This window comes from Carcharodon carcharias, chromosome 4 (genome assembly GCF_017639515.1).
Source record: "Carcharodon carcharias isolate sCarCar2 chromosome 4, sCarCar2.pri, whole genome shotgun sequence".
In the NCBI taxonomy this organism is placed as follows: Eukaryota; Metazoa; Chordata; class Chondrichthyes; order Lamniformes; family Lamnidae; genus Carcharodon; species Carcharodon carcharias.
Window position 1 is genome coordinate 2,997,287 of NC_054470.1, and position 22,839 is coordinate 3,020,125.

Below are 22,839 nucleotides of genomic sequence, written 5' to 3' on the forward strand. Positions count from 1 at the left end.
TAACTAAATGTCTGGTAGGGTACAGCAAAAGGATGAATAGCATCAAGAGGGCTGAAGCAGAGAGATACGTACTGGCAGGAGCAGTGTTTTTTTTAATAGATTCTCAGGAGTTGCTTTCATGGCCAGCATTTATCATCTGTTCTTAACAAAGCGTTATGCTAAATTACTTAAGAGGGAAGTTATAGTCAACCGTGTAAAAATGGTTCTGAAGTCACATACGGGCCAGACCAGGGAAGAACAACAGGTTTCTTTCCAGAAAAGACATTAATGTATTTATATCAATCTGGCAGTTTCATGGTCAGTTTTATTGACACCAGTTTCTTATTTCTAGATTTTTTTAAAACCGCATTCAAATTCATAAAATGCCATGGTATGATTTGAACTTATGTTCTCTGGGTTATTAGTCTAGGAATCTGGATTCCTAAATCAGGCTGCTGTATTACTTGTCCAGTAATATAATCAATAGGCAAGACATTGAAGAAAGCTGAGAGGTAGTCAGGTTGATTTGGTGTCAATAATAAGAGTCAGATAAGTTGGGAGATGGAACAGAACATGCACATAACACCGCTTAGCCCTCCCCTGCAAGGTAAGCTGTGGTATGTATATTCGGTTTTAAGAATTACAGCTACCATTACCTTAAGTATCACCTTATGGTCACGGGGAGGTGTAAATATATATTTGTGTGTGTGTGTCAGTGTTGAGACTGGAGTGATTGTCTGGGAATTTGAGATAATTTTCTTAGGCATACACTTGTGCTGTTACAGAACATGTTTCAATTTTATATTTTCAATTTTAAGTATAAATAGAATATGTAATGCCAAACAAATTAGTGGCCACTCTCATAAATATATACTTTATCTCATTGTTTATTATGATTTATTCCATTACTTTGCCAGGTGGGAGTGAAGGATTCGCAGTCAAGTATAAACCTTTCATTTGGAAACTGGTTCATAGTCAGCTATTTTTTGAATTATAGTCACTATTGTTATGTAGGCAATGAATTAATGTGCAGAAAGATCTCACAAGCACTGATAAGATAAGTGACTCACTTTTAAAGAAAATCAGTGTGTGAATGATGACATATTATGCAGACAATTTGTAAACCTACATATGCACTCATTTGTGAACAAAATATTACACAGTTTGAAATGAGGAATTAATTTTTAGGATGCTGTTTCAAACACGAGTTAAGCTTAAGATGCTTTTAACTTGTTCTCAGTGCTTCTTAAACTCATTCACAAAACAATTATTTTTAATTTTAACCATTGTTATTCTAATATGTAGGTGGTTTACAGGCAATAGCTGAATTGTTGCAAGTTGATTGTGAAATGTATGGACTCACTGATGACCATTACAGTGTCACATTGCGACGATATGCTGGGATGGCACTTACAAATTTAACATTTGGGGATGTTGCAAATAAGGTAGGAAATTTATTATGGATAAGTTTTAGATTTTTCATCCTCAACTGAACTTGTCTGTTTTCTTCCAAAGTGTTGCCAGTATTTTCTGTCTCACTTCAGAATTCTAGCATCTCCAGATTTTGTATTTTACTTATACTGCCTTGTCATTTAAAAAAAATGTAATATATAAACTAATTTGGTGTATAGTCATGTCCTGAATAAATTTACTAGAATGAGTAGTTATATTGAAATTAAGATCAAATTGATTTATGGCCTTGGGCAAGAGATGCAATGGGCTGTGAGGAAAAACTGTATTTACGCAGCAAGTGGTAATGACCTCAAGTTCGCTGCTTACAAGGGTGGTGAAATTGGAGACAAAGGAAATTGAAAGGGTGCTTGCAGAGCCAAGGGGATAGAACAGGGAGTGGGACTGACTGGATTGCTGAACAAGAGCCCAGGATGGACTCTATCGACTGAATGGCCACCTCCCGTGCAGGTATGACAGTGACTCATTTGTGTGGAATAGCTGTTTTCTGTGGTGGCAAATTCCTGTCTACTGCTGGTGTCATTGTTTGCATCGATTGTCAGCTAGTGTTTCCCACTTGTCATGATTGAAATGTTTAAGCAACCGTGGCATAAAAAAATTAAATTACGTTTATGTCAGAGTTGTTTCTGCAATATTGTTTCCTCTTCACAGGCCACGCTTTGTTCTATGAAAGGCTGTATGAGAGCAATGGTAGCTCAACTGAAGTCAGAAAGTGAAGATCTACAGCAGGTAAGAATAATAGTTTTTAAACTTAGGTTTCAGTGGAAGGTCAGGGCACTGTTTTAAAATTAGGGGTCGCCCTTTTAGTGCAGAGACGAGGAGAAATTTTTTCTCAGAGGGTCATGCGACTTTGGAACTCTCTGCCTCAGAAGGCGGTGGAGATGGAGTCATTGAATATTTTTAAGGCGGAGGTAGATAGATTCTCGTTAGGCAAGGGAATCATTGGTTATCAGGGGTAGATAGGAATGTGGAATTCAGATGGGAATGTGGAATTCAAAACATAAACCATTCAGCCATTAACTTATTGAATGGCAGAGCAGGCACAAGGGGCCGAATGGCCTACTACTGTTCCTAACTTCAGTATATAGAATTGTTAAACCAATCTCTGAAAACCACCTTGGTTAAACAAAACCATTAGAAGTGTAAGATTTTCCTAAATACATTGAGCACCTTAAACGGATCATTATATGGCTACTGTCTTGCCAAGTTGAGAATAAATTGGAAACAGTGGCACAAGTAATAGCTGAGAATGTTAGTCATCATGCTACCTTAATTTGGGGGAAGATAATGCACACAAACCCTTAAACTGCCTTTCAGTGTGATGTATAGTTTCTCACGTATTAATCAAATGCTGCATTTAATCAGATGTTCAACACTGTATATTTGAATCACAGCACAACCATGACCATTTTTGTGGAAAGATCCTTACCATCGTTTATTTTTATTTTACGACTGGCTTTTTCTGTTAATTTTTAAGAAGAATATTTTTGTATTAACTTGAGAGAGCCGAATGACCATAGCGATCAGTTCCATGTTGTCATGCATTAGGAATGCATAAAAAAAAAATGGCAAATCTAGTCAAAGCATTGCAACAGTTTCATTGATCGTCAAACATATTTTTCTGTTATAGGTAATTGCAAGCGTATTGCGAAATCTATCATGGCGAGCAGATGTAAACAGCAAAAAGATCTTGCGTGAAGTTGGAAGTGTGAGCGCGTTAATGGAATGTGCATTGGATGTGAAAAAGGTAGAACAATTCTTTCACAAAAGTTAAAATTACAGCTGTGTTCTATTCAAAATATTCACACATGACTTTCAAATGTTTAAACTCTCTTGCTATCTTACCTACTTAAAATCTAAATTGAACTTATTGGTACAACTTCAGCAAAACTATTCCTTTTATGAAAAATAATCATTGTTTTTGTGATCGATGATCCAGTAAGAATGTATATTATTAATTTGTCAGATAACTTGAGGTTTTCAAAATTATGAAATATTTTTGAGAGGGTAAATAGCAAAAGATTTTTTTCCATTGTTTTTGCATCATTAACAAGATATTGTGGATGCAAGATGATCATTAGAAGAATGTATGTGTTACATGGAAGAAACTTTCACAATGGTTATTAGAGTCTTGTATATATGTTAGCACGGGTGACTATTGAAAATAATTTAAAAACAGAAATTGCTAAGTAGTTAAACAAGAATTTAAAAGGGTGAAACAACCAGGTGAAGAGATTAAAGGAGAGAGTCCCATTGGAGAGCCAACAGAGGCAGGATAGGTCAAATAGATGCCTCTGTTGCAAATTCTAAAAACAGTGACTTGCATGAGGAGAAGAGTTATGTATCTGATTACTTGCAAGTTCCAGTCAAAGATGGATGCAGCACCACTTTGACTCCAAGTACTTGTACTTACTCCACAAGACAGTCTCAAAATGGGAGTGCATGTTGAAGGAAGGCGTGAAGAATTAAAATTCTCAAGCGCTGAAAATCAGGCTCATCTCGAGGCCTGATACTTAAATCTGAACTCTTGCTGAGCAGAGGCTCCAGAGTCTTAGATCCTGAATCTTGCAAATCTTCATAGTTTTCTGTTAGATTTGCTTCTATAAATAGTGATTTCGAGGATCCCATGACTGCGTTTTGTTTGATAAGGTAAAAGAATAAAATAACTCTGGTCTACTTTAAAATCTGTGGAATGTCATTTCCTATCTGTACTTTCTCTTGTAAAGCTTAGTATCTCAAGATAAAGATTTCCAAAGCGCAAACTAGTGATTCATAAAAAATACATAATAGTTACAGCATAGAAGAGAGATCATAGCTGTGCCATGTATTGGTAGGTTGTACATTGATTTCATCCATTTAATTTGCGTCTCAACTAAATGTTGTAGAAGGTAGAGGCAATGCTTGGCATTTCCCCATGGAGATTGAAGCCCTTCAACCAATTGCTGAACAACACTGACCAGCAGAATTAATGTACATAGCCTAAAAAAACTTAAAAGATGGGGAATAAACTCATATTTGAAATGTTACAGAAAATATACTCTCCCACCCTTGGATTGTTTGATCTTGAGCAGAGTGAATACTTAAAAGAAATATTCTAATTTACTCAGACCGCTAACATTGTGGACAGTCATTGCCCAAGCAGGCATTAAAATACTTTTACCTACCTATTGTTGCAATATAAATATCTCATTAAATTTGACAGCATAAAGATTGTATACACTACTGTAATATATTGCAAGTGCTATCTATCAAGGTTTTTATAATCTTTCTAATTATGCTTTGGGGGAGACAATAGGAAAAATTATGAGAGAAATTAAAAATGTTGTAACATTCAAATTTATGTGTTGAAAGATGCACAACACAAAATATGTTTTACATATCATGGAAATGTTCAAAAACATCTCCCAAGTCATGCTAATAAAAAAATTATAATTGTATATTAATTGTTCCCTCATTTTTAAAGGAATCAACCCTAAAGAGTGTTCTTAGTGCCCTTTGGAATTTATCTGCTCACTGCACTGAGAATAAGGCTGACATCTGTGCTGTCTGTGGTGCTCTTGCATTTTTGGTCGGCACTTTAACCTACAGAAGCCAAACTAATACACTCGCCATTATTGAAAGTGGAGGTGGCATCCTAAGGAATGTTTCTAGTCTGATTGCTACAAATGAAGATCACAGGTGTGTGTAGTCTTTCTTCCTTTATCGTCACTTTATGTAAAACAGTCGCTTAGATATCAATAATCATGGTGATTTGAAAGATACATTGACTTTTGAGTGTTTGTAGTGGATTATACCCTAGGTTCCGCATCCACAGGCATCCACAAAATGTTACTATCCCCGTGGGATAAACCAAAATAACCAAATTTACCAAACAACCCCCAAATGAAGAAATTCTACTTTCACACAAATCAGAATCAATGCAAGTTAAACGTGAATTGCCAGGCATATTATGGTTGGGGTGGACTGTAAATTGCACAAATAGCAGATACATCACTCCATGCAGCAATCTGGCAGCATGTGCAATCTCTGTTTTTCCAACTCAGCCTCCAATATTGGATCTCTCACTTTTCCTCCTCAATGGATTTTTTCCTCAAGTCACCCACATCCACTCCTTCTAAGTTCTCCAGGGATAGTCGTCACCCAAATGACATGCTCCTGCAGAACATCCTTGGCTAGGTTCACTACAGTCTTGATGGCCCAGATTTCCTTGAGACTCCTTTAGCTGATCCTTTGACAAACCATGTTAAATGGTCTGGTCGGATCTGGCAAAACTGAAGCATAGCACTAGAATAGTCCAATTCGCAATCCCTGTTTTCACTCTGTTTTCTGTTTTCAGCTTTCTCTCCATTTCCAATGTGTTATACACACACCTCCTTGTAAATATGCCTCCTTTGTTCTTCCCCTGCCGCACCTTCTTTGTCTTTGACTACACTGCGTCCGTATCTTAACTTACTTCCTGTTTGTACTACTTGCAGGTCAAGGGTCGCCAGGTCACAGTGATTGTCATTTCTTCTTATCCAAGAAAATTCCAGTTGATCCCTTTGCAATCGATGCAAATTCTTAAAAGTCCCTTTCAAACATTCTTTAAAAAGTATTCCGTAGCCATTTTAAAGAAATTTTTTTTACTGTACTGCTTGCAGGTCAAAGGTAATCGCAACAGATGCAGTTTGGCCATTTATGGCGCTTATGAATTTGAAACCACGGACTGACATAAAGTTGTTCACACTTGTAAGCAAACTCTCCATTCTGTTTAGCATTATCTATATGCTAATGATGTGGGGAATAATATTTTCATAGAAGAATGAAACTAATTTTACAAGAAATTTTACCAGCTCACATCTATAAATATAGATAACCATTTTCAAAAACTTAAATTGGTTAAGAAAGCTCTTGCTGAAAAATATTCCTCTGTTGGAATTAAGTGCATGTATGTCACTCAAATAGATTTGTTAAATTGAATCTCCAAGCTGAATGTACAGTATCTGCAGTTTTTGGTACTGCTCAATTTACAATTTTTGATATCAGCACTGAATCTTAAAATTTAGAACAATTTTCTGAAGTACAGAGTATTCAAAGCAGAAGATTCATAATTATTCGCAATCTATCCAACTCCTGCACAATGCAAAAGTAGGCTTCCATAGTCAAGCCCACACTTCCTATAAACCCAAATTCAGCCTTGTGTGTGCAGTATAATTGTCGACCTTAGCTCAGTTTTGCTATTCTTACATCTGAGTCAGGTGCCATCTTTTAGATGAGATTTGAGACTGAAGCCTTTTCTGCTCAAGAGTAGGAGAGATTTTCCCTTGTCCTCACTGATTGCCATGCCTCAACCAGGAGCACTGAAATAGGTCATCTGATCATTTATCTGTTTGCTATTTGAGGCACCTTCTTGACGCGAAAGGTGCTGGTGTTTTTTTATGAATGTAGTCTGAAATTGCTGAGGATACACTGGAAATATGTAGTATCAATTTAAATATGTAGTATCAATTTAAATATGTAGTATCAATTTAAATATGTAGTATCAATTTAAATATGTAGTATCAATTTAGTATATATGTAGTATATAGTAAATATGTAGTATCAATTTAAATATGTAGTATCAATTTAAATATGTAGTATCAATTTAGGTTTCTGATTACTGCAAAAGATGGAAAAGCACCTTACCGACAAACTATGCCAGTCAGGCTAAAACTAATCTGAAATTCATGCAAGATGTATTTTTTTTTTACAGAAACAAGAATAAATGGTTAATTAAAATGACAGAGCCCTTAATTCACATTGTCTTAAACATTTCAAAGTAACAAAGCATTTTGAGAGTCTTACTATCTTTTGGTGGTAACATAGAAGACATCTTGGCTTCCATGGATATAAAAGCAATATGGAACAGATGTTGGAAATCTGTAATAAGCAGAATGATGGAAAAATTCGGCAGGTCAGGTGTGGCATCTGTGGAGAGAGAAATTAAGGCAGACAAAAAGTCATCAACCTGAGACATTAACTCTGTTTCTCTTGCTTCAGATGCTGTCTGATCTACTGAGAATTTCCTGTTTTTATTTCAGCTTCCATGGAGTTCTACGCCACCACAATGATTTGGATATATGGCTTTACCTGATGAATTAAAGCAATGGCTTTTTATCTTTGTTCCCTCTTGGAGGTCTCTGAATACAGAGCTGTCTCTGGAAATAGATTTAAAATGCCTGCTTCCCAGATACCTAACCACACCTACAGGGCAAAGTTTCCCTACAGTAGACAACTGCCTTAATGCAGGATGCCCCTTGTAAGGCAGCCACCAAAAATAACGGTTGTGTCTCTTTCTTGCAGGAGAAAACTTAAAACCTTTAAGTCCACTGCACTCCCCTATAACCCTGCCCTGCATTTTCCCCTTTCCTCTCTTCCCTTCTCTCCCATTCCCTATCCACCCTCCTCCTTCCTCTCCCCCTCTTCTCCCCTGCTGCTTTCCCCTCTCTGCCCCCCTCCCCTCCCTTATCCCATAAAGCATTTCAAGATTGTGTTCGTGAATTTGAAAAGGACAGTCCACACAAATAATCTGTGACTGTTTCACACATTATTCTTATTTTCTTGGGCTTTTTTGCTTTGATTGAAATTGATATAAGCTAGCGTGTATTTGGTTTATAAATGGTTTTATAAATAATTCTGTTTTCTACCCAGACAAATCCTACGAGAAAACAATTGCCTACAGACATTGCTACAGCACTTAAAATCGCACAGCTTGACAATAGTTAGCAATGCATGTGGAACCCTTTGGAATCTCTCTGCTCGCAATGCCAAGGATCAGGAATCTTTGTGGGACATGGGAGCAGTTAGCATGCTCAAAAATCTAATTCATTCCAAACACAAAATGATTGCAATGGGAAGTGCTGCAGCTTTGAGGAATCTAATGGCCAACAGACCTGCTAAATACAAAGATGCCAACATTATGTCCCCAGGATCGAGTCTACCATCTCTGCATGTTCGAAAACAAAAGGCTCTGGAAGCAGAGCTGGATGCTCAACAATTATCAGAGACTTTTGATAATATTGATAATTTGAGCCCTAAAACATCCCATCGCAATAGACAAAGACATAAGCAAGGAAGATATAGTGAGTATGTTCTGGACTCTGGAAGGCATAATGATGACGGGGTATGCAGGTCAGAGAGTTTCAACACTGGAAATTTGACTGTGCTGTCACCATACATGGCTTCTTCAATGTTACCTGGCTCCTCAAGAGACAGCAGGGGGAGTGTAGAAAGTTCCAGAGCAGAAAAAGACCGAAGTATAGAAAGGGATCGAAGAGGAACAGATGCTGCTTCCTTTCCTGCTTCATCTGATAATGTGCCAGATCCTTCAAAAAGAATAGGCAGACAGATTCCTACTACTGCCGCTCAAATAGCCAAGGTGATGGATGAGGTATCAAGTATACATTTATCCTCAGAGGACAGAAATTCAGCATCTGCTTCTGACCTACATTGTGTGCCAGAGGACAGGACTGGAATGAGACGAGCATCATCATCTCATCCCAATTCTAACATTTTTAACTATGCTAAACCTGAAAACTCCAACAGAACCACTTCCATGCCTTATGGGAAAATGGAATACAGGAGGTCATCAAATGATAGCTTGAATAGCGTTAGCAGCAGTGATGGCTATGGGAAAAGAGGGCAGATGAAACCATCAATAGAGTCCTATTCAGAGGATGATGAAAGCAAATTCTGCAATTATGAAAAATATCCAGCTGATCTTGCCAACAAAATTCACAATGCGAATCATTTAGATGACAATGATGCAGAATTAGACACACCAATTAATTACAGTCTTAAATATTCAGATGAACAGTTAAACTCTGGCCGACAGAGTCCATCCCAAAATGAACAGTGGGCACGGCAAAAGCATATTGTGGAAGAGGAGATGAAAAGGAATGAACATAAACAGACCAGAACTCAACCCTCTGAATATTCTATTTACTGTGAAAGTACCTGTAGTGGGGATGAAGCACGTATTAAATTCCAACCTCGATTTGGTCAGTCAGATTGCTCTTACAAGGCCAGGGCACATAAATCAGAGCAAATTAGAGCAGATTCTGAGCACAGAATGAACCAAAAAGTTAATCCAACCCTTTGCCAAGTAGATGATTATGAAGATGACAAACCAACCAACTACAGTGAACGGTACTCTGAAGAACAACAGCATGAGGAGGAAGAGGACAGGCCTACAAATTATAGCATAAAGTTTACAGAGGAAGAACACCATGTTGAACAGCCAATTGATTACAGCTTGAAGTATTCCTCAGAAATCCCACCACCTTCACAGAAGCAATCTTTCATGTATTCAAAAGGTCCTCCGATTCAAGATGCAACAAAGGATCATGCAGCATCAAGTTGTGGAAACACATCAAGTTCCAAAATTACATCTTCTCAACAGAGGCGACTTCACCCTAGTGCTGCACAAACCAGAACAACTGCCACTCCAGCAGTGCAGAAATCAACCACTTGTAAGGCTCCTTCAATTAACCAAGAAACTATGCAGACTTATTGTGTAGAGGATACTCCTATTTGTTTTTCAAGATGTAGTTCACTATCATCTCTATCATCAGAGGATGAGATGGAAGGGCGTGGCCAAGCCAAGCATGTATCAGATGATGGAACCACGTTGCAGATTATTGACCTTAAGGAAAGTCATGGACAGTTATCTGCTGAGGCAGCAATAGGTGAGGGTTCCTCTGCTTCGCAGCATACGCGCATGAAACAAAGTAGGCTGCAGGCCACCAATGTGTCTCAACCTGATATTTCTAGGCAGAAAGCTGTTGAGTTCTCTTCAGGTGCCAAATCACCATCCAAGAGTGGAGCACAGACTCCTAAAAGCCCACCAGAGCACTATGTGCAGGAAACTCCTTTGGTATTCAGCAGATGCAGTTCAGTCAGCTCACTGGGGAGTTTTGAAAGTCAATCAATTGCCAGTTCCATTCAGAGTGAACCTTGCAGTGAAATGGTTAGTGGAGTTATAAGCCCAAGTGATCTTCCAGACAGTCCAGGACAGACAATGCCTCCCAGTAGAAGTAAAACTCCTCCACCTCAACCAGCTCAACTAAAGAGAGATACACATAAAATCAAGGAACAAACTAATGTTAAAAGCAGAGAGACTGGCCAAAGGCAAGAGGCTGTAAATGCAGCAGTCCAAAGAGTCCAAGTTTCTCAGGATGCTGATAGCCTGATGCATTTTGCCACAGAAAACACTCCAGATGGATTTTCTTGTGCATCAAGTTTAAGCGCTCTTAGCCTTGATGAGCCATTTATTCAGAAAGATCTTGAGCTCAGAGTAATGCCTCCTGTTTATGAAGATGATCATAGGAGTGAAGAGCTTGATAAGGAGGAAAATACAAGTGTGAAAAATAAGTGTAAAGCAGAGAAAGCTGCAGAACCTGAGAAAGATATATTGGAAGATGATGATGACGACGATATTGATATCTTAGAAGAATGCATAAATTCAGCCATGCCAACTAAATCTTCCAGTAAGGCAAAGAAAACTGCTGCTAGTACAACATCACGGATACCACCTCCTGTAGCAAGGAAACCAAGTCAGTTGCCTGTATACAAATTGCTTTCTAATCAAAATAGAGTCCATGCTCAAAAGCATGTCAGTTTTAATCATGACATATTTAGGGAAGATATGCCACGAGTCTACTGTGTTGAAGGAACGCCAATAAACTTTTCAACAGCTACATCTCTAAGTGACCTCACCATTGAGTCACCTCCAAATGAATTAGCAAATTCAGAAGGCATTCGGCCTGAATCTGCAATGATGGAAAAGAGAGATACTATCCCAACTGAGGGCAGGAGTATGGATGATGCTGAGACAGCAAAAGGCCTCATTACTGCTCAACCAGGGCAAGATGAGAAAACGGAAGAAGGTGATATTTTAGCTGAATGTATAAACTCTGCTATGCCAAAAGGAAAGAGCCATAAACCCTATAGAATTAAAAAAATGATGAATCAAATGCAACATGTATCAACACCTGTCAACAATGCAAATCAGCAAGAGGCTGAGAAAAGGAAGCCAACATCTCCAGTGAAACCGTTGTCTCAGAACACTGAATACAAAGCACGTTCATTACAGCGAACATCTATACCTGATCCTCCAAGTAGCTTTTCTGCTGAAGGCAATTACACAGAACACAGAAAAGACATGGAAAAGGCTAGCAAAAGGCAAACCACAAAAAATGCTGCTGGGGATTTTCAAGATAAACCACCAAATAGTGATAACCGCATTCGTGGAGGTTTTGTTTTTGACTCCCCACATCATTATACTCCAATCGAAGGAACTCCGTATTGTTTTTCACGGAATGATTCACTGAGTTCACTTGACTTTGATGATGATGATACCGATCTCACAAAAGAGAAAGCAGAACTGAAAAAAGAAAAAGGCAAAAAAGACAAACCTTCTAATGATGTAAAAAATTGTCATAACGAGCAAATTCCTAACAGTCAGCAACCCACTGATAGAATGCAGCCAGGTCAAAAATCCTTACCAAGCAGAGGGCAGTCAAAATCTGCATTACACAGGCAGGCTGTTTTCTCCCAAATACCAAAAGACAACAATGACCGAGAAACAGTTACAGATGAGAAAATGCAGAATTTTGCCATTGAAGATACTCCTGTCTGCTTTTCTCGTAATTCATCCTTAAGTTCTCTCAGTGATATTGACCAAGAGAATAATAATAAAAAAGCAACACAGCATAGCGAACAGGGAGAGCACACAAATAGTCAAGTCGCAGTTAACAGACCTCCAGCCTCTGGCTATGCGCCCAAGTCATTTCATGTTGAAGACACACCTGTGTGCTTTTCTAGAAATAGCTCCCTTAGCTCTCTTAGCATTGACTCTGAAGATGACCTTCTGCAGGAGTGTATAAGTTCAGCTATGCCAAAAAAGAAAAAACACCTTGCAAAAGGTAAGAATAACTGGGAAAATGCAGGAAGCGACACTTCTGCAGCATCAGTAGAAGAAGGAGAAGAGCATATGAATTTAAGAGAGCAAGTGCAAAGCCCTCTTTCAGAACAGGCTTTTTCCCCAGATTCTGAAAGCTTTGACTGGAAAGCCATTCAAGAGGGCGCTAATTCTATAGTAAGTAGCTTGCATCAAGCTGCTGCTTGCCTGTCAAGACAGGGTTCTTCTGACTCTGATTCCATTCTGTCACTTAAATCTGGTATTTCCTTAGGATCGCCCTTTCATCTTACACCTGACCAGGAAGAAAAACCATTCAGTTCCAATAAAGGCCCTAAAATCGTGAAACCTGGTGAGAAAATCACCAGTGACAACAAAAAGAACGACGAGGAAAATGTTAAAGCTATTCGAGGGGGTAAAAGGGTATATAAAAGTTTAATAACTGGGAAAGCCCGTTCAAATGTTGAGACTGCTTCCAGTCAACCAAAACACACACAACAGGCAAATATACCTATGATCTCACGTGGAAGGACTATGATTCATATACCTGGTGTAAGGAACAGCTCACCTAGCACCAGCCCTATTCCAAAGATGCCACCGAAAAATACAACCTCTAAAAGTCCAAGCCCAGGACAACCTTCAAATAATTCACCGAGAAGCATTAAAACTCCAGTAAAATCAGAATCGAGTCCAATAGGCAAGCAAACAGGTGCTCAGGGAGCATCAAGCAGCAAAGGACCTTCTAGGTCAGGATCTAGAGATTCTACTCCTTCTAGACCTTCCCAACAATCACTCTCAAGACCAATGCAGTCTCCCGGTCGCAATTCAATATCTCCAGGAAGAAATGGGATCAGCCCTTCTAACAAGATATCACAATTGCCAAGGACATCTTCTCCAAGTACTGCCTCAGCCAAACCTTCAGGATCAGGAAGAATGCCTTACACATCTCCAGGTAGACCGATGAGTCAGCAAGCCCCCTCAAAGCAAACAGGTCTAGGAAAGGGCACACCATCTATTACAAGAAGTGAATCAAATTCTAAGGGGCTAAGCCAGAGTGCCAGCAGCACTGTTCCAGGTAAAAGAGTGGAACTGTCGAGAATGTCTTCAACAAAATCAAGTGGCAGTGAATCCGACAGATCTGAAAGGCCTACATTAATGCGTCAGTCAACTTTTATAAAGGAAGCCCCAAGTCCAACATTAAGGAGAAAATTAGAAGAGTCTACTTCTTTTGAATCTTTATCACCACCTTCTAGGCCTGCATCACCAACCAGATCACAAACTCAGACTCCAGTTTTAAGTCCATCTCAGCATCTGGATGGGATGCCCAGTCATCTATCAAATCAAACTAGCAGTTGGAGAAAAGTACCTCCAAATCAAAATCTCTCTGCAGAACATCTTGAAGGAAGGCCTATGCGGAAACATGACATAGCTCGTTCTCATTCTGAAAGCCCTTCAAGGCTTCCTGTGAACAGATCAGGTACATGGAAGCGAGAACATAGCAAACATTCCTCATCCCTTCCTCGAGTTAGCACATGGCGACGAACAGGGAGTTCTTCATCAATCCTGTCAGCTTCTTCAGAATCAAGTGAAAAAGCTAAAAGTGAAGATGAAAAACCACATCAAGGGAATTTTGCATATGGTAATAAACAAGTCAAGGAAAACGCAGCTCCTTTGAGGGGAACTTGGAGAAAAATTAAAGATAATGAAATTTCGCAAACGAACAACCATCCTCAGAATTCTTCAGCTCCAAATAGTGTTGAATCTAAGCATTTAGTTTACCAGATGGCGCCTCCTGTGTCAAAGACTGAGGATGTGTGGGTGAGAATTGAGGACTGTCCAATTAACAATCCTCGGCCTGGAAAATCTCCGACAGGTAATACACCCCCAGTTATCGATGATGTGCCTGAAAAGTTGCTTCTAAGTGATGAAGAAGGCTCAGGTGATGGACAGAACAAACTAGCTTCAGAACATAGAACTCCTCCTCATGGTCTAAGAATGGAAAAATGTTTAAATTCATTTACGCAGTTGGATAGCCCAGAGAAAAAGGCAACAGAATCAAAATCTGCCATGAACAGTTCTGCTACCTCACCAGAAATTGAGACCACAGTTGTCACCGAGCGTACACCTTTTAGTTCAAACAGTTCAAGCAAGCACAACTCACCTAGTGGTACTGTTGCTGCAAGAGTAACTCCTTTCAATTATGTACCCAGCCCTCGTAAAAGTAGCACAGACAACAGCTCCACACGGCCATCACAAATTCCAACTCCTGTAAACAACAATAAAAGAAAGGAGAGCTCTAAATCTGAAACCACTGAGTCTAGTGGAAATCAAAGCCCTAAACGTCATTCTGGATCATATTTAGTAACTTCTGTTTGAAATAACTGTGGTTGTAGAAAATTGATTTACGATGTATGATTTTGGCACAATTACCTGATATTTGGAGAAGAGTGGTTTTACAAGAAATATTGATCAACATAGATGCATTTGTAAATACCTCTACTTTTTTTTTCTTTGCAGAGGGTCTTTGTTAAGGAAGCCATATTTGATAGGGAACAATATAGATGCTGGTGGAAATTTGGCAGATGCATTTGGTTAGGAGGTTTGAGATTATTCCTGCAAGTCATAACCAATCAACACATTGTACAGTCAGTTTTACTTGTATTATGTATTAAGAGTTCATGCCATAATCCTTTATGTATTGCTTGGCTTAATAACTTAAAAGTACTTGGAAATGTCTAGGTAAGTCCATTAAAACGTATCAATCATGTTCAACATTTTAATAGCAAAAAAAGGTCAGGGAGTTTTAAAAACTAGAAATTAATTACACACATGCAAAAAAGTGAATGAAATGAGTATTAATATTCCATGTTAGTAATTGTGAAGTATCCTAACCCTCTAAGCAATCATGCAGCTGTGAAATTCACAGCCTTATGATTTCTGCTGCAACAACCTTCCCCAGCCTGCTCTTCTGCATGATCAGATTGGATGGTATGTTGTTTGAAGCAATGACTCAATTCTGTGATCACATGATGTGCATAGATAGCTAAGGTGTATGAATATACACTGCTCTGTGTGTGCTGCAAAAAGAGATTGTCTGTAACCTTGCAGCTTTGGACTGGAGTATTTTCTCCTGATCTAGATTTTACCAGAAAAGTAGTTAGAGCCATTGCTATGCTGTAACTTGTTGTATATTGTTATTTGAGGTGAGATGGCTACTCTTTTATGAATGAGACAGAAATTGTTTCAGAAGAACTAAATGAACATTTCAAAATAAATTATTACTGTATGTATTTTGTGTCAGTTGAATTTTTGTGGATACACCTTACATTGAAGAAAAGCAGATGTTTTGATTTTTTTTAATGAGATTTCTGGGCTCACTATTAAAGCAAGGAATGTTAGTGCGACTTGATAAAAATGATGACTCCATGACTTGATGACAAACCAGCAGCAAATAAGCTTGTATTATAGGATGAAGCCAGCCAGCCATTATCTCTGTGCAGCTCTTTCCTAGAGCAATCCAAAACTAATCCAGTCTATCTTCCTCGCTGGGAGCTTTTATCCATTTTTCCCTTAAACGATGCAATCATCTTCTGACTTGAACACTCCCAGTGTTAAAGCATCTCCATGTTCCAACAAGCCTTAGTGTAAAGAAATTTCTCTTGTGTCCTCAATCTCTTAGATCAGTTTTAGATTACTACTATTGTGATGAAGGAGGTTGAAGGGTCGAGGGAGGAGTTCGAGAGAGAGATCGTTTGTTGTCATTGGTTGTTTGGAAACTTTAACTGAATCTATGGATCATGTCATCAAGGAGCAGGAAAAGCAGAAAGTCCAAAGATAAATCTGTGGAGGAACTCCAGAGGTGACAGTTGTGCGAGTAGGAAAAGTAGCCATTGCTAGAGTTCTGCTACGGTCCTTTGAAAAATGATAAAAGAAAAGGAGGGACGTAAAGATAAAAGAATCAGTACATCAGTTACAGAAGTGACATTCATGACTTTGGACAGGGCACTTCTGGTGCTGTGAGAAAGGGTTACTTACAATCCCTTTGGAGACTGATAACTTTTTAAAATTATATTTGCAATTCCAGTGATCAATTTTTAAGACTTATAACAAACTAACTATAAACAACATCTACTAGACATTACCTAGTTGGCAATTAATACTCTAAACTACAGAAAAGATTACCCTTATCAATGTTTCAACACCTCTGATAACCCCACACTGCAATATGCTCTCCACAGGGTTACAGCCTTTATAGGAAACAGGCTACAGTCACTCCCAGCTTCCAATGGGTTCACAGAATCGTAATGTCGAGTGAGGTTGAAAGGCACTTACCTCAGTTTTTGGAGAATTCCTGAATTGACTACCAGCAGTATGATCCACAATTTCTCCCTGGCAGGTCAAATTTTCCACAGTCTTTAGATTGCCACAGGATGAGTCTCTCTGACCAGAGACTGTCCTCCCTCCCGTTTTCCGTTAGTTTGCAAAGGATCCACAGCCTTCTTTCTGCCGACCACACCAGCCTTTTGTCTCAGCGAGACCTGTATCTTTCTGTCCAAAAACTTTGAGACTTAAAGTCTGCCCAGCTGCTCCTACCTTTGTTTGAATATTTTGCATCTTTCTCCTATTAAGTCTCAACCTAGTCTAGCACTAATTTCAAGGACATTAGCGAGGTCAGGGAATGGGTGATAGCTGGAGAGGACATATTATTCATGGTTGTGTTTACTTAATGGGGTGCGGGTGGTGATTTTGAAAGGATACAGGACAGTGACACAAGTATGCTATTGATGTCAACTAATATGAGTGGGGAGGGAATTATGAGCTTGGAGATGGGAGGAAATGGGAGACAAATTGTTAAATGACAAGGGAAGGAATTGCAACAGGTGGAAAATGATTTAAAGTTTAAGTATTATCAACCAGTTCGCAGCTGTTCTGACAAAAGGCTATCTCGACCTGAAATGTTAATCCTGTTTCTCTCCACAGATGCTGCCTGACCTGCAGAATATTTCTAGCATTTTTTGTTTTAATCACTGCTTCTGGTTGAATTCACTTCAGGCCCAAGGACAAGCAACCAATATGTATTTTAATACAAGGGCAAAGTACTGCAGATGCTGGAAATCTGAAATAAAAACACAAAATGCTGGAAATATTCAGCAAGTCACTGAGCTGTAATGTTAACTCTGTTTCTCTTTCTGCAGATGCTAGACCTGCTGAGTATTTCCAACATGCATTTTAAAACTGGCTTACAGCTCCTTCCCTCCTAATTATATACACAAGACTGACACAACAAAAAGTATTTTGTTTTCTCTCTATATGGAGATTTCTTTTGCATTTCCATGGCTACATTGGCTTTTCCATCTGCTATACCAGAGATTTTACAGCTCGCAAATTCTGCTGAAAGCTTTTGGCAAAAGCCAGAAATACTAATTTGTTGACATTAAAACAAAAATGGCAGACCTAAGTTAGGGAAGTAAAAATTGGTACACGGCAACAGCCCAAACCTTTGCTGAAGATATATATCCATCTGAAGAATAAAACTGAGATCATGAGGAATTGAATAGAGCGTTCAGCACCAGGGTGAATTTTCAGAACTTTAAAGGTCTTTGATATGCCAAACTAAGTAACTATTATATTTAGTAACTATCCCTCTTAAAAAAAAGCACATAAAGACAGCAAATTATCAGTAGAACAGCTCAGTGTGACTTCTGGTGGCCCTGTGTATAACTTCCTGATGTATACAGTTTTCCAAATGTATCTAGCTTGCACATCATGTGATTGCTCCAGAGAGAAGACAGTTCAGAAACTGGAAACAAGAAACACACTGAAACAAGCATTGATGGCCACTCAGGGTTTCTTACATCCCAATATTTTATTTCATTTTTTTATGCCTCTTGCACCAAGTTTGAAAGAAACATTACAAGATTTCATAGATCCACATCCTATCTGAAAGAGGATTACAAATTGGATAATTTCGGACTATAAAATTGAGATTGCACTTAAAAAGGATACTGGGAAAATTTGCTTTTCGAAGTGGTAGATGAATTGCTTCTTCAAAACAGAGTCCAACATACAGTTGTTGATATCCTCTGTAAACTTAAGGTTGCCCAAAACTCTGCTGCATGTGCCCTTAGTCACATCAAATCTTGTTCATCTACCACTTCAGTGCTCACTGATCTACATTAGCTCTGGGTTAAGCAATGTCTTGACCTTAAAATTCACATCCTTGTTTTCAAGTTCCTCTGAGCTTTCACCCTTCCCTATCTCTGTAATCTACCCCAGCCCAACAACCATCAAATGTCTGTGCTCCTTTAGCTCTAGCCCCATGATCTTAACCGCCTCTTCATTTATGGCCGTGCTGCCTGGCCCCTGAACTCTGATATTCCCTCCTTAAACCTCTCTGCCGCTCCACCGTGCTGCCTGGCCCCTGAACTCTGATGTTCCCTCCTTAAACCTCTCTGCCGCTCCACCGTGCTGCCTGGCCCCTGAACTCTGATATTCCCTCCTTAAACCTCTCTGCCGCTTCACCTTGCTTTCCTCCTTAAGTCCTCAAAATCTACCTTTATGACCAAGCTTTTTGTCGTCTGCCCTAGTACCTCCTTATGTGGCTTGGTGGTGTATTTTACTTTATAATTCCTGTGTAATGTACCTTGAAATATTTTATGTTAAAAGTCACAATATAAATACTTAAGTTGCTGTTATTATTTCAGAGGACCGACATGTCTGCAGCTGTGTTTAGTCTTCCTGCACCTCCTTGGTGCCTTGTCCTGCCGGAGTCTGGGCTTAGATTGGGAGTACTCCTGAGTCATGTAAACAGCATGGGGTTGGTGGGGATAAGCAACCTACCTCACTGATCTTTAGGTTTGAACAAGAGAAGCACAATTGAGATCCAGAATTCTTAATCCTTGAATATTCACAGCTTCCATATTTGATCAGAGATTGGAAAAACTCTGTTGCTGGACAAGCTGAATGTATCATGTATCTCAAGGGCAACTATGGATGGGCAATGAATGCTGGCCTGGCCAACGAAGTCCACATTCCATGAATGAATAAAAAAAAACCCTCGAGGGGCATATAGTAACCTATGCCTCTGAAAGAATATAGGATATTCTATCTCTGGGATCAAAGTCAGAAGAGAGGGATTGTCAGCATCCCAAGAAAAAAGATGTTGGTTAGAAATTGCTCAAAGCCTGCTTGTTTCATACTGAAGAAAGTTAAACTACTGTTAAGAGGAAACAAATACAGAAAGCTTTTGAAACATACCATTTGCCAAAAGGTAGGAATCAAACCCTGGTGAAGTCATTGCAATAAATTGGGAATTTGCAAAAATAATCCAGATGTCTCAGAGCCGGAGTCTACAGAAAAAAAATCAATAATCAATACGTAGATTGTTTCCCATTTTCTGAGGATGATTTGAAGGACATTGATTTTCCCTTCTCAGTCAAGAATACAAGAAACAACTTGTAATCTGGAACCCAATAAAGTGAGCAAGACAACTTTGTTATATAATCACTTTAGAGGGATAATCATTTGTCTCAGGAGGGACACCAATGTCTCACTAAAGATATGTTTGGGTGGAGATCATAAACAGCAAAGGAAGAAAGTCACTGATGGGAGTGCATATAGGCCCCCTAACAATAGCTACATTGTAGGGCTGAGTATAAATCAAGAAATAATGGGTCTGGTAAGAAAGATAATCATGAGCGATTTTAATCTTCATATTGGATAAATCAAATTGGCAAAGGTAGTCTGGACGATGAGATCATAGACAATCAGGACAATTTCTTGGAACAATATGTTCCAGAACCAAGCAGGGAATGGGCTATTTTACACCTGGTAATGTGTAATGAGACATGGTTACTTAATGACTTCATAGTAAAGGATCCTCTAGATCTTCATCTTCAGCCAGAAGTGCTGAGTGGATGGTCCACCTTGGCATCCTCCTGAGGTCCCTAGCAGCACAGATGCCAGTCCTTAGCCAATTCGATTCACTTCACGTGATATCAAGAAATGCTTGAAGGCACCAGATACTGCAAGGACTTTGGGCCCCGACAACATTCCGGCAGCTGTACTGAAGACTTGTGCTCCAGAACTAGCATGCCCCTAGCCAAGCTCTTTCAGTGCAGCGACAACACAGGCATTTACCTGGCAATGTGGCAAGTTGCCAAGGTTTGTCCTGTCCACAAAAAACAGGACAAATCTAATCGGCCCAATTGCCATCCCATCAGTCTATTCCCGATCATCAGCAAAGTGATGGAAGGTTTAGTTGACAGTACTATCAAACGGCATTTACAGAGCAAAAAGCTGCTAACTGATGATCAGTTTGGGTTCCGCCAGGGTCACTCAGCTTCTGACCTCGTTTATGACCTTGGTCCAAACATGGAGAAAAGAAGTGAACTCGATGTGAGTTGAGAGTGACTGCCCTTGATATCAAATTGATAAAAACAAAAAACTGCGGATGCTGGAAATCCAAAACAGAAACAGAATTACCTGGAAAAACTCAGCAGGTCTGGCAGCATCGGCGGAGAAGTTCTGTTGAAGGGTCATGAGGACTCGAAACATCAACTCTTCTCCATCGATGCTGCCAGACCTGCTGAGTTTTTCCAGGTAATTATGTTTTTGCCTTTGATATCAAGATAGCCTTTGACCAAGTGTGGCATCACAGAGTCCGAGCAAAATTGAAGTCAATGGGAATCAGGGAGAAATCGTTCCACTGCTTAGAATCATGACTAGTACTGTCGAAGATTAATCACACCAAGGCATCATTAATAGAAACCCCATTTATTACTTGTGCACAAGGGAGAACAATACAGCGAGAACTATTGTACCGTCTCAAAGCAGAATACTGAAACACTTAAAAGCATTTTACAACCAATCAGTAAATTTTGCACATCTCAATCCACTTATTTGCATACGTTAACTGAGATAATTTCCATTCCTACACAACAGGAATGCCTATGCACTTGGTTATCACAACTTTGATTACATTCGGCCCGAGAGAGACACATGGAATGTCTCAGGGCTCATCTTACTATAGTGGTCAGACAAGATGCTATTGTTCTTCAAGGTTGTAGTATTTTTCTCTTAGGCCTAAGCATTTAATTCAATTTCTCCATTAACCCTTTCAGAACTAAGTAGGCTCCCTATAATTGTCTAGGCCACCATACTTCCTCCCTTTTGTCCTAAAAAGGACAATCCACCCCCTTAGCCAAGTTCTACGTATCCTAGTTGCCGGGCTTCATCCTCAGTGGAATCCTGACTCCTGAGGAGAGGGAGGGGATAGATAACCGGCTTGAATCAGCAAGGTAGGCACAGGAACCCAATGGCAGCTCGCCCACCCGAGTGCTACCTTTGGTGTAATTTCTCCTGACACATAGCCAGGCCTCCCCTTAACCACAAAGGTGGGCTCCCGTCTCCAAATGGACGTTTGCTGAATGAAGGCCCCTGTATTCCTAGGGACCATGCTGAATCTGAGGGGAAAGCATCTCAGAGGAGGAGGGGTTAACAGGAAAACGAGTACAATCTAACATTTAGTCCGATTAACTTGCGAGGCCACGGCCTCTATTCATTGACCCGCAGAATTGGTAGTCCATGCCCCTGCAAGGACCATGCAGGACAGGATCCAAATCAGAGTCCACATTCTGATGGCTCAGTTAAAGTTCTTGCACAAGCACTTCCGTCCAAGGTCAGTGTCCGCTTGACGTGCGATGCGTGGACCCACAAGGGACATCCTACCTTCACGGCCATATGGGTGGTGAGCAGGACTTGGAAAGGCCCCTCCCAATGAGGTTCCAAACAGTTCTTTCTCCTGAAGGTCTTTACCAGGACTAGGTCCTCAGGCTAGTATTGATGGCAATCATCAATGGTGGGCTTTTTCTGAGCTTCTACTACCTGTGTATGCAAGCTTTTGAGAGAATTAGTGAGCGCCGTACAGTATGTAATCATCCCCTCATCCATAGCGTGGATGTCCATTTCCCTAACAGACAAAGGTGGGGCCGCTGGGAGGAGCATAGGACGTCCCATTACAAATTCATAAGGAGAGATGGAGGTGGTATGGTTAGGGTGAGAGCGCATAGTCATGAGCACCAGGGGTAGAGCTTCAGGCCATTTCAAACCGGTTTCTTCACACAACTTAGTTTGTTTTTCAGAATACCATTTTGTCTTTCCGCCACCCCAGTAGACTGGGGGTGGTATGGACAGGAAAGGTGATGGTTGCATTGTAAGACCCTCAATAGTTCCTTTATTACTTTAGCAGTAAAATGAGGTCCATTATCACTTAATAAAATCTCTGTTATCCCAAACCTGGACATGTATTCACGTAACAACAATTTTGCAACAATAACAGCATCATTTCGTCGGGTGGGATTTGCCTCCACTCATCGCGAGAACAAACATACTAGAACTAAAACATAATTATATCCAATACATTCAGGCATTTGTATAAAGTCCATCTGTAGATG

General features: G+C 39.7%; 1 protein-coding gene and 1 long non-coding RNA gene across 6 annotated transcripts in view; one reads left to right on the forward strand and one right to left on the reverse strand.

Annotated features, from left to right (window-relative positions):
• The window catches only part of apc (APC regulator of WNT signaling pathway), a 258,558-nt gene extending 242,883 nt beyond the window's left edge, over positions 1-15,675 (forward strand). For all 5 annotated transcript variants that reach the window (XM_041185629.1, XM_041185627.1, XM_041185626.1 and 2 more), the window contains 5 exons: positions 1,285-1,424; positions 2,101-2,178; positions 3,080-3,196; positions 4,913-5,127; positions 8,119-15,675. In XM_041185629.1, coding sequence (XP_041041563.1) covers positions 1,285-1,424; positions 2,101-2,178; positions 3,080-3,196; positions 4,913-5,127; positions 8,119-14,761 — 7,193 coding nt within the window. In that variant the 3' untranslated portion in view covers positions 14,762-15,675. The remainder of the gene's footprint in view (positions 1-1,284; positions 1,425-2,100; positions 2,179-3,079; positions 3,197-4,912; positions 5,128-8,118) is intronic.
• On the reverse strand, positions 7,044-16,904 carry LOC121276937. Its single transcript, XR_005942763.1, has 3 exons — positions 16,718-16,904; positions 14,547-14,651; positions 7,044-7,395 (listed from the first exon to the last, which is right to left on the reverse strand). It is a non-coding gene; the product is annotated as an uncharacterized LOC121276937 (long non-coding RNA).
• Positions 16,905-22,839: the final 5,935 nt, after the last annotated feature.